The sequence below is a fragment of the Abramis brama genome, assembly GCF_963993115.1.
Source record: "Abramis brama genome assembly, chromosome: 21".
Taxonomy (NCBI): domain Eukaryota; kingdom Metazoa; phylum Chordata; class Actinopteri; order Cypriniformes; family Leuciscidae; genus Abramis; species Abramis brama.
This window is the reverse complement of record NC_139983.1, coordinates 1959142-1972424: the sequence shown is the minus strand read 5'-3', so window position 1 is coordinate 1972424 and position 13283 is coordinate 1959142. Positions and strand designations below refer to the sequence as shown.

At 38.9% G+C, this 13283-nt stretch overlaps 1 protein-coding gene across 2 annotated transcripts in view; it reads right to left on the bottom strand.

The window, feature by feature from the left end:
* The window catches only part of dph6 (diphthamine biosynthesis 6), a 100207-nt gene that overhangs the window by 74310 nt on the left and 12614 nt on the right, over positions 1-13283 (bottom strand). For both annotated transcript variants that reach the window (XM_084097317.1, XM_084097318.1), the window contains exons 4-5: positions 10658-10731; positions 6334-6452 (exon numbers count right to left, since the gene is read on the bottom strand). In XM_084097317.1, coding sequence (XP_083953443.1) covers positions 6334-6452; positions 10658-10731 — 193 coding nt within the window. The remainder of the gene's footprint in view (positions 1-6333; positions 6453-10657; positions 10732-13283) is intronic.

The following is a 13283-nucleotide window of genomic DNA, read 5'->3' as shown; positions in this document are numbered from 1 at the left end:
GAAAAAAAACCAGAGATATTTCTCAAAATATCTTCTTTTTTTGTCCCTGCCAATAAAGTGTAGGCTTCTCTGAATATTAACATTGATAAATCTGTTCATTATTATGGTTATCATTCAACTGGAGAGTTGGAAAATTATCATTGAATGTTATATATATGAGTGTCAAACAAATGCAATGTTAGATATTTGACACTTTTATCACAAACTCCAGTTAATCAGCAAACAAGAATTATATAAATCATTCCAATGGACAAAGCAGAAGGATTTAAGGTAAACGTCTGGTTGGTTTAGCGATCAGTCTGGATGCTAGATGTTACGTTGCTTTCATGGAAACTGACAGAAACACTGAAGAACAGATATGATTTCCATCCAGCGATGTTCCCTGGATCATCAAGATTTGCACATATCTCTAAATAAAATACACAAAACACATGTCGAGAAAGGGTCGCGTGCATTTCAATTATAAGAACATGATGCCAACCATCCGGGTGGAAAAGTTTGTGCCGAAAGTGTCCGTATAATTGCAGAAAATAAATTCTAAAGCACGCAATAAACACAGGAAAGCCGTAACACTGCAAACAGACCTTTCAACTTCACACATGCCAATTTCCACTGGAACTGTCATCCAATTAACAGCTGGAAACAACCCTGCGCCTGGACATCCTCACACACACAAATCAACCAATTAACTAATTACATGAATATCCAACGCTGCCGTATTCACCAGCCAATTATCTCCGCTCGGCTTCACGGAGGTGGCGAGCGATCGCGAAACTTCTGCTCTGGTTTCTGACATGATTACAGAAACTTGTTGGCACAAACACGCAGGAGATCGTCTTGGACTTGGACACTGTGTGGGCAGCCGTCTCATAAACACAGACCCCCTCCTTTAAAACGCTGTCAACCCCCCGATTACCCACAATCCTCCTCTTCAAGTGTTATCACAGGATTATAGTTCATATCACCGGTGACGAGGGAGCAGACGCCTAATGCGTGGGCACTATATTCACAACGGGACACCATTTACAGTGAGGTTACGCTCAACATCAGGTCGTTAACATCAGTTCATGCGTTTAGGTATGAATGAAATTATATTTTATAGCAGCGTTTCATTTCTAGACATTCCTGGTGGTGAACATTTTTTATAATGAACAAACGACAATGACTAGAATATATATAAATTAACATGGTAACCCTTTACAATAAGGTTCATTAGTTAACATGAACTAAGGATGAACAATTCTTCTTCCTCATTTATTAATCTTAGTTAATATTAATTTCAACATTTACTAATACGTTATTAAAATCAAAGGTTGTATTAGTGAACATTAGTTAATGCACTGTGAACTAACATTAACAAACAGCTGGATTTTTATTAACTAACATTAACAAAGATTAATAAATACTGTAACAAATGTATTGCTCATTGTTAGTTCATGATAGTTAATACATAAACTAATGTTAACTAATGAACCTTATTGTAAAGCGTTACAATTAACATTTACTTAGATTAACTCATGCTGTAAATGTAATCTTTGTTGTATTTTTAAATGTTAACAAACCTTATTGTTACCTTTACTGTTCCCTCACTATGACTATGACATTGTGAATGACATTGACATTGTGTCATTACTCGCTCATGACTCTTTTTTATCATGTGAGTCGAGTTAATACATTTGATTTGTTTCTGTGAATCAGTTCAAAACTCATGTACCAATTTATTTGTGTCATTATTCAAAAATTGTCACAAATTCTTTGTATTTCCATACAGTCAAACCAAAAATTATTCAGACACCAGATATAATTTTTTATATATATGTTTTACTAGTGTGTGCAGGACACTATAGTTCATTTATGTAAGTGAGGAGAGCAAAATAAAGTCAACTGTGACATATTATACACAAAAACTCTTAACTCTGTAAAATTCTAAAATTTGTAAAAATTTGGGATCAAAAATGATTGAGACTCTTTGACTTGATCATGTTTTCTGAAGTGTTTTGTCTTTAATTGCTAATGCTCTTTTTACACACAGACTGAACACAATGAAGCATTGCTTGGTGATTGGTTGAGCTAAACTGGTATAGTCTAATTGTGTAGTTAAATTTAACAGCTGACAGATATTCAACATAATTCATGTGTGAGACAGTCTAACAGAAGGACGGACAAAACCAGTCAAATATCAACTGAGTTCATAACTCTGAGTTCTGCTCATATTTATTACCATTTTCTAAACTATAGTGAATAAACTGAGATAATGTGAAAAAATGTAGCACAAATATAATGTAGAGTATTGTTATATTGGTGCATATAAAAGAAAACAAGCCTGGATTTTTGTTCAATTCTTGCATTAAACATTTGGAATCTACAGTATACGGCTACAAGGCTGTTATTTGTACCCCACAGTCGTAGCAGGCACACATTTAAAGACATTTCTCACGTCACAAGTGTTTATTTCCACCTGTGGTGTGTGTGAATGTACAACACACCTCTGTCACCCAATACACACACGCAGCCCTGACCCATGAAACCCATGAAAGCCTCAATTACTCGACGGCCTGAGGCAGTGCAAGTCCATCCAAACCCTCTAATTTCTAATTACCGGTGCCTGAGGCCAGGTGAAAAGCCAGCCGAGATAACATCTTCCCCTTCTACCTGTAGCCAAGCAGAAAACACACACCTCGCATAATTACACTCTTCCAGATATGTGGGGAATTTGCTTTTAGAGGATGATTTGTCAAGAGCCGGCGGTGCTGTAGGGGTTTGGGGGTAAGCTGTGCCGGCAGATCGCTCAGGGCTCATTTGGACAAGCGTTCGGCTGATATTTAACATTCCTTCAACACACACACACACACGGATCCAGTGAGTATCAGTCTAAACAAGCGACAGAAAATACACAAGAAAACACAAAGCTCCTCTTGAGTGTCTCCTGCAGCGAAGGGTTTAAAACACAGGCGGTGTGATCGCTCATATTCACACGCTGAATTATCAGCTTAAAAACACATTTAGAAGAGCGCAGATAAGACACGGGACGGGATTTGTTGGGGGGAAAAAAAGGGATTTTGATAGAAAAAAAAACAAGTGGTAATCCCAATTCATCTGAAACCCTTCAAATAATAGAAAGGGACGGAAGATTTACAACTCCACATTTACATTCTAATCATTCAAGCTTTAAAGCTCAATATAAACATTATATGCAAAAGAGCTACTGAGATATAACCTTCTCCAGTTCACCGTTACCAGTCCATTAGTGTTAACCACAAACACACTCATTTCAAAGTCAACATCGTACAAATCGTGCATAAAATTGTAACTTTAGGGGTCTTTGTACATTATTTACCCCTAAATGGTCCATAGTTGTACCTTAAGGGTACGTATTACTCTAAGGCACCTTTTAGGAACAGATAAGGTACAGATTTGTCCATTTACTGTGCCAGAGACAAGCTTTTATACCTCTAAAGGTAACATTTTTTCTGACAGTGAACTTTTTCAGTGAAAGTTTTATCAAACTATAATTATAAAACGGATATTTCCCAAATCTAAATTCTGATTGGTTGAGCCATGCTTGAAGCCATTATAAAATTCACACATTCTATGAAGCGCTCTTGCTGTTTGACCACCATAAATGAGCCAAACTGTTTTATTCTGATCTATTGCTATTAATAAATTTAACACATGGGTGTCTTTTATCATGTTGCTGTTGCCGCTGTGTGTTACAGTAATGTTATGGTGATGTTACGAGATATTACAGTAATGTTATGGTGATGTTACAGCGAGTAATGTTATGGTGATGTGACAGAAATGTTACAATGATGCTGTGGAGACGTTGCAGAGATGTTACGGTGATGATACAGTAACATTATGGTGAGGTTTTTGTGATGTTACAATGATGTTACGAGATATTACAGTAATGTTATGGTGATGTTACAAGATATTACAGTAATTATGGTGATGTTACGAGATATTACAGTAATGTTATGGTGATGTTACGAGATATTACAGTAATTATGGTGATGTTACGAGATATTACAGTAAATATGGTGATGTTACAAGATATTACAGTAATGTTATGGTGATGTTACGAGATATAGTAATGTTATGGTGATGTTACAAGATATTACAGTAATTATGGTGATGTAACGAGATATTACAGTAATTATGGTGATGTTACAGATGTTACAAGATATAGTAATGTTATGGTAATGTTACAAGATATTACAGTAATTATGGTGATGTTACGAGATATTACAGTAATTATGGTGATGTTACGAGATATTACAGTAAATATGGTGATGTTACGAGATATTACAGTAATGTTATGGTGATGTTACCAATGTTATGAGATATTACAGTAATGTTATGGTGATGTTACAGATGTTACGAGATATTCTAGTAATGTTATGGTGATGTTACAAGATATTACAGTAATTATGGTGATGTAACGAGATATTACAGTAATGTTATGTGATGTGACAGATGTTACGAGATATTACAGTGATGTTATGGTGATGCTACAGAGATGTTGCTGTGATGTTGTGGTGAGGTTTGTGGTAATGTGTAACTGTAATGTTATGGTAATGTGTAACAGTAATGTTATGGAGATATTACAGTAATTATGGTGATGTTACGAGATATTACAGTGATTTTATGGTGATGTAACGAGATATTACAGTAATGTTATGTGATGTGACAGATGTTACGAGATATTACAGTGATGTTATGGTGATGTTACAGAGATGTTACAATGATGCTGTGGAGACGTTGCGGAGATATTACGGTGATGGTACAGTAACATTATGGTGATGTTATTGTGATGTTCAAATGATGTTACAAGATATTACAGTGACGTCATGGTGATGTTACAGAGATGTTACGAGATATTACATTAATGTTATGGTGATGTGACAGAGATGTTACGAGATATTACAGTAATTATGGTGATGTTACGAGATATTACAGTAATGTTATGGTGATGTTACAGAGATGTTACGAGATATTACAGTGATGTTATGGTGATGTGACAGATGTTATGAGATATTACAGTGATGTTATGGTGATGTTGCAGTGATGTTACGCTGATGTTGTGGTCAGGTTTATGGTGATGTTACAGTGATGTTGCAGAGCTGCTAGAGAGATATTACGGTGATGTTATGGTGAGGTTACAATAATGATGTAGTGATGTTGCAGAGATGCTACAGTAATGTTACAATGATGGTATTGTGATGTTAAGGAAATGTTCTGGTCATGTTATTGGTAAGGGCTGTTCTCAGGCATAATGTAAAGCAGAGCTTTTTGCTTTATTTAAGCACTGTTCACCAGTATGCAGTTTTGGTTACTAATCAGTTTAAAACTCACATATTACATGTTGATATCATTATTTCTATCAATCCACACATGCCCAGTGTGTAAATACATGCACATCAGGCCACCACAAAAACTTTTCCCCTCAGTTTAACTTTAAATGTGGAACCTGATCAGCGTTTCCCTTGCAGCGGTGTGTGAAACAGGAGTGAGAGAGCAGGTGACGCCGCAGACATTTCAGGGATTAAAAGACACCCTGGGTGTGTTCCAATGCACACATCCCCTGAAGAACCACCCATGTGTGAATTACTGATGTCATCTGATCCGGGCTGCAAAGTTCAGGCATCACACAGGATCAATGCCATTACAAAACGATTCTCAGTGTACCATGGTTTTTCAAAAACATCAAAGTGTAAATGTAATTTTGGTGGTACATGATACTACAGATGCTGTATGTGTAGTGCTGTACATTGTCTATATTAGTAATGTTTTATAAGGTAAAATTTTAATTAAAAATTTAAGTTTTAATTAAAAATGTTAGGGATGCACAATGTATTGGCTACCATATCAGTATCGGCCGATATATGTTCATTTTTAATGTTATCGGCACAATAAGAAAATCTGGGCGCTATATTAAAGCCAATAAAATAATGCCTTCAGCTGAGACACTTCAGATGCGTATTGTTCAACATTTGATTTTAATAATGTATTAGTAAATGTTAAAATTAATATTAATAAATGCTGTAGAAGTATTCTTCATTCTTAGTTCATGTTAACTAAGGTAGTTAACTAATGTTAACTAATGAACCTTATTGTAAAGTGTTACCATAATAATAATACATTTAATTTTATAGCCATATTGATCCATAATCAACGTAAACACAGCAAAACACTTTTAATATTCAATCAGAAAAATCGCTATTAGATTGTTTCCCTAAATCGTGCAGCCCTGCCAGTCTAAAAGAAGGATCAGTGTAAACACTCAATAGTGGCTGGACTGCTCAAGCCCTGCCCGATTTAAAGGCCGTCACCCACCGATCGCTGCCACTTTGATGAGGAGGGCGTCGAGGCCGCTTGATATGATCTCTCTGAGCAGCTCGGCCTGGTCTCGGCGCCACAGGTACGCCAGCGGCTGGAGCTGAAGCCTGGCACACCTGCGGAGAACACACACACCACAGGTGGAGAACTGAGAGGAACAATGCAAACTGAGCAGGCGTGAAGGAGGACATGATGGATGTGAAGAGAAAAGAGGGCGGCACTCTGACACCACTTCAAACACTATTTGTTAAAGGGGTCATCGGATGCCCATTTTCCACAAGTTGATGTGATTCTTTAGGGTCTTCATGTAAAGTTTGTAACATACTCTGGTTAAAATTCCTCAATGGTTGTGTAAAACAACACCCTTTTACCTCCTCAAAAACAGCTCTGTTTCACAGCGACCCGTTTCGGTGCATGTCTCTTTAAATGATAATAATAATAAACAGTTCGTCAGTGGCGTAAAAATGCTAATACGGGCAGTTTGTCAGTGGTCGAGGGCGTAAATATGCTAATACGGGCAGTTTGTCAGTGGTCGAGGGCGTAAATATGCTAATACGGGCGGTTCGTCAGTGGTCGAGGGCGTAAATATGCTAATACGGGACAGGGACAGGTCGTCAGTGGTCGAGGGCGTAAATATGCTAATACGGGCAGTTCGTCAGTGGTCGAGGGCGTAAATATGCTAATACGGGCAGTTCGTCAGTGGTCGAGGGTGTAAATATGCTTATACGGGCAGTTTGTCAGTGGTCGAGGGCGTAAATATGCTAATACGGGACAGTTTCGTCAGTGATCTAGGGCGTAAAAATGCTAATACGGGCAGTTCGTCAGTGGTCGAGGGCATAAATATGCTAATACGGGCAGTTTGTCAGTGGTCGAGGGCGTAAATATGCTAATACGGGACAGTTTCGTCAGTGGTCTAGGGCGTAAATATGCTAATACGGGCGGTTCGTCAGTGGTCGAGGGCGTAAATATGCTAATACGGGACAGGGACAGGTCGTCAGTGGTCGAGGGCGTAAATATGCTAATACGGGCAGTTCGTCAGTGGTCGAGGGCGTAAATATGCTAATACGGGCAGTTCGTCAGTGGTCGAGGGTGTAAATATGCTTATACGGGCAGTTTGTCAGTGGTCGAGGGCGTAAATATGCTAATACGGGACAGTTTCGTCAGTGATCTAGGGCGTAAAAATGCTAATACGGGCAGTTCGTCAGTGGTCGAGGGCATAAATATGCTAATACGGGCAGTTTGTCAGTGGTCGAGGGCGTAAATATGCTAATACGGGACAGTTTCGTCAGTGGTCGAGGGTGTAAATATGCTTATACGGGCAGTTTGTCAGTGGTCGAGGGCGTAAATATGCTAATACGGGCAGTTCGTCAGTGGTCGAGGGCGTAAATATGCTAATACGGGACAGTTTCGTCAGTGGTCGAGGGTGTAAATATGCTTATACGGGCAGTTCGTCAGTGGTCGAGGGCATAAATATGCTAATACGGGCAGTTCGTCAGTGGTCGAGGGCGTAAATATGCTAATACGGGACAGTTTCGTCAGTGGTCGAGGGTGTAAATATGCTTATACGGGCAGTTTGTCAGTGGTCGAGGGCGTAAATATGCTAATACGGGACAGTTTCGTCAGTGATCTAGGGCGTAAAAATGCTAATACGGGCAGTTCGTCAGTGGTCGAGGGCATAAATATGCTAATACGGGCAGTTTGTCAGTGGTCGAGGGCGTAAATATGCTAATACGGGACAGTTTCGTCAGTGGTCTAGGGCGTAAATATGCTAATACGGGACAGTTTCGTCAGTGGTCTAGGGCGTAAAAATGCTAATACGGGCAGTTCGTCAGTGGTCGAGGGCATAAATATGCTAATACGGGCAGTTTGTCAGTGGTCGAGGGCGTAAATATGCTAATACGGGACAGTTTCGTCAGTGGTCTAGGGCGTAAATATGCTAATACGGGACAGTTTCGTCAGTGGTCGAGGGTGTAAATATGCTAATACGGGACAGTTTCGTCAGTGGTCGAGGGCATAAATATGCTAATACGGGCAGTTCGTCAGTGGTCGAGGGCATAAGTATGCTAATACAGGCAGTTTGTCAGTGGTCGAGGGCGTAAATATGCTAATACAGGCAGTTTGTCAGTGGTCGAGGGCGTAAATATGCTAATACGGGACAGGTCGTCAGTGGTCGAGGGCATAAGTATGCTAATACAGGCAGTTTGTCAGTGGTCGAGGGCGTAAATATGCTAATACGGGCAGTTTGTCAGTGGTCGAGGGCGTAAATATGCTAATACGGGACAGGGACAGGTCGTCAGTGGTCGAGGGCGTAAATATGCTAATACAGGAAGTTCGTCAGTGGTCAAGGGCGTATGCTAATACGGGACAGGTCGACAGTGGTCAAGGGCGTACATATGCTAATATGGGCAGTTTGTCAGTGGTCAAGGGCGTAAATATGCTAATACGGGACAGTTCGTCAGTGGTCGAGGGCGTAAATATGCTAATACAGGAAGTGCGTCAGTGGTCAAGGGCGTATGCTAATACGGGCAGTTCGTCAGTGGTCGAGGGCGTAAATATGCTAATACGGGACAGTCCGTCAATGGTGTAAATATGCTAATACGGGACAGTCCGTCAATGGTTGAGGGCGGAGCATGAGCAATGTTACATCATAATGCTCAGAAAATCCAAACGGCTTGATTATTGAGAGTGTTTAGACTTTTTTGAGGATTAAAAAAAAGGAGATAATGGATTTTTTTCATTGTATGGTGGTTGTGCAAACACCATATAAAAGTGAATTTTGCATCCGATGACCAATTTAAATAGTTTAAGTCAATACAATAGAGATAAACAAAGACAATAGAGATTGCTACGTATTCCGAAATCAAAGCTGAAAAGTAGTTGTGACCGTGTGTTTCTCACTGGCTGATGCATTGCCATTCAGTATTAGATCTGCTCCATCCATGTCTGTTTTTAATCTAGGCTAAAAACTTACCTTTTTGAACTAGCATATGGTCAATGATGAAATGTATTGTATTGTGTGTTTTGTTTATGTTTTTTCTTAATTTTTTGTATTGTAAAGCACACTGGTCAACTGGTGTTCTGTTTAGTTGTGCTATAGAAATAAAATTGACATTGACATTGACAATTAGCACTCGCTCTCCGGCTTGGCTGAACGCCAGCTCATGTGACATGGGTAGACGTCAGCTCAATGCTAGCGCCACGGGTCAAAGCGAGAGCGCAAGTGATTAGCACGATACGCTGTGCCCCTCGGCATCATGGGATGTCAGGTATACAGGTAGGGTTACACCACTTATCCTGTGGAGGAACAATAGCTGACTGACAGCGGATACATGCACAGCTCGAGTGAGAGGCAGAGACATCGGCTGTGAACATGAAAAACATCGTGAAATATATCACTAGTTTAATGCTAGTCCGTTTAATGTTTGGAGTCACTGTAAATCAGTCACTAACAGTTAAAGTCCCCCTGTAGGCAATAATTGTATCCATTAAAACTCATCTTTGATCACCAAAATTACACATTTAAAAGTTTTTTCCTTGAAAAAAAAGTGTCTTCATGTCTTAAAATATCTTGAATGTAACTCGACACCCTAGCCTCATTTAGTATGCGTGGTTCTATGAATATGCAAATGAGCCCCGCCTCCACTCACTCACTCAGCTCAGAGATCCACTGGTTGACGATCACACGTTGATCTGATTGGTTACAAGGTAGTTTGTGACGTCAGAAACACCAGCGATTTCAAAGCGTGTTTTTGAGACTGTCTTTGGTTCACTGCAGTTTTAAGGAGGAAATACTCAGCAATGGAGTCGACTTATGAATTTACACATGGATTGTCTTAAAGCATATTAAAAACACCACATAGACACATAAACAACATTAAAAGCTGGATTTTCAAAAGACGAGTTTTAAGGGATAAAATGATTGACTTTAAAACACTTTAAATCAATTCTTAATGTTTTATTCTTTACTTTTATTGTAATTTTTTTTCTTATGCTCTTCTGATTATTTTTTTTAAATCCTTTTTATGCAAAGCACTTTGAATTACCATTGTGTATGAAATGTGCTATATAAATAAACTTGCTTTGCATATAAATGTGCCAAATCAAGCTCTAAAGCTCTCGCAGTCGCGGAGTTCAGCTCGAGGAACACAGAGGATCACATCAGCAAAACCACAGCTGAACATCTGAACGTCCAGCATGATGCGGTGGCGATACAAGTCTTGGGCATATTGGCTTATTGTGTTGTAAATGACTCAAGGACATAATGTGGTGTGTTGTGTGTGAGAAAGGGAAAGGAGAGGCGAGAGAGAGGATCTCCACTTACACGTTCTCCACACGTATCCTCTGGTAGTCGGACAGAATGGCCCCGACAGACACGGCCTCCACACACACCTCCTCCTGAACACACAGAAGACGGAGGAAAGATGCTCAAATAACACACGCAAACATCATTAAACATCGCGCAGGCTTCCCACACCTCGCTTAACTTCAGATTCAAGGAGCTTTCAAGGACTTTCCAGGTCCAACACTAGGGCTGCACAACATATCAAAATCATCGAAATATCACAAATGTATAAATCGTGATATGAATATCGCCAAGGCTTGCAATAACTGCGGTCATGAACACAAGACAGAGAAAATCACTCGCTGCTCTCGGCTGAATAACTGTCGTAGCTTTAATAAGAATCAGGATATATTTAATTCATACAGTGAAAACTAAGCAGTGTTTTAGTTTTACATTTGATTATTCAGTTTCTGTTGTTAATAACCCTAATGTAGGATAACCTGAACCCCTGATGTTAAAATAACTCTTCTGATATACAGTAAAACACTGATGTTAAAATAACTCTTCTGATATACAGTAAAACACTGATGTTAAAATAACTCCTGATATACAGTAAAACACTGATGTTAAAATAACTCTTCTGATATACAGTAAAACACTGATGTTAAAATAACTCTTCTGATATACAGTAAAACACTGATGTTAAAATAACTCTTCTGATATACAGTAAAACACTGATGTTAAAATAACTCTTCTGATATACAGTAAAACACTGATGTTAAAATAACTGTTCTGATATACAGTAAAACACTGATGTTAAAATAACTGTTCTGATATACAGTAAAACACTGATGTTAAAATAACTGTTCTGATATACAGTAAAACACTGATGTTAAAATAACTCTTCTGATATACAGTAAAACACTGATGTTAAAATAACTCTTCTGATATACAGTAAAACACTGATGTTAAAATAACTCTTCTGATATACAGTAAAACACTGATGTTCACTGTCAGAAGTTTAGGGATGTTTTCTCGTCACAAAAAGAATGTGAAACGTGTAGGTTATATCATTTTAAATATATTTTAAAGATCATTTAAGTTTATTTTACACACTTTTTAAGCATTATCATATCGCATATCGAATATCGCATTATTTAATGAGTTATGGAATGTCGCATTTTTCTTCAATATCGCGCAGCTCTACTGTATACCCTCAAACTCAAGGACTTCATGTGGGACATGTTTCGAGTGAGAGCAAGGTCGTGTTACCTTGTAAGATACATTGTTACAGTTTTGCGTGTGTGAACGTCATGGCAACGTACAACACAAAGTACCGGGAAACACTTAACGTAACGTGTAAATGTGTGTAACTAACGTAAATCAAGCAAGCTAGTGCGCATAGGCCATGAAGTGTTGCTGAAATAACACATGAGTGGACCAGAGGGAATCATGTAGAATCTTTCCAGAAAACTTCTTTCACAAAATAAATCTGTTTATCCGTTTATTTAAAAAAAACTTCCCAGGGCCTTTAGACAAACTTTCAAGGATTTTGAGGAGCCGTGGGAACCCTGATCACGTGACCACCTCACACGTCTAATCCACTCGAAGACGGACCCTCTTCACGGAGTATGGGAGACATTTTTAAATTGTCTGGACCGTACAGTTGCAAACATTATATTTAGTTATTTGGATTTTACCGATGATCACTTTGTTTATCCATAATGCGAGCTAATAGTTTGCAATGAAAGTTTGTTCTCTCTGAGCTGCTTTTGTGTGTGTTTTGTGTATTGTTAATCTATTCTGTCAATGAATGGAAGTTGTTTTTGAGTTCTAAAAATGCAACAACAACAAAAACCCATCATGTGAACATCACACACAGATGATCAGTGATCAACACACACTCACATTAACACACTAACTCAGACACAACACTACGCTCCGTCAGTCGCAGTGTCCACATCTCCTCCTCACTTCCTCCCAGTGGTCAGACACACACACACACACACACAGCGTAACGTGACGTCAGCGCTGGAGCGAACGCGGCTGATACTCATGCCTTCAGCAAACGAGATAAGCCTATCGCTCTCCGTCATCACTAAACAACACTGAGCAAACTACATTAGGCAGAACACACACACACATTACAAGAGCTTTAGGCTTGACTCTTTATCTGTGTGTGTGTGTGTGTGTGTGTGTGTGTACACGCCGATTCAATTTTAAAAATAATTTGCAAATTTAGATCAATTCACTTTGTTTCAGCATAATTAGATTTGAGTAATAACTATCGTCAGCTAGAAAGCATTCTGATAAATACAGTGAGGAAAATAAGTATTTGAACACCCTGCTATTTTGCAAGTTCTTCCACTTAGAAATCATGGAGGGGTCTGAAATTGTCATCGTAGGTGCATGTCCACTGTGAGAGACATAATCTAAAGAAAAAATCCAGAAATCACAATGTATGATTTTTTAACTATTTATTTGTATGATACAGCTGCAAATAAGTATTTGAACACTTGAGAAAATCAATGTTAATATTTGGTACAGTAGCCTTTGTTTGCGATTACAGAGGTCAAACGTTTCCTGTAGTTTTTCACCAGGTTTGCACACACTGCAGGAGGGATTTTGGCCCACTCCTCCACACAGATCTTCTCTAGATCAGTCA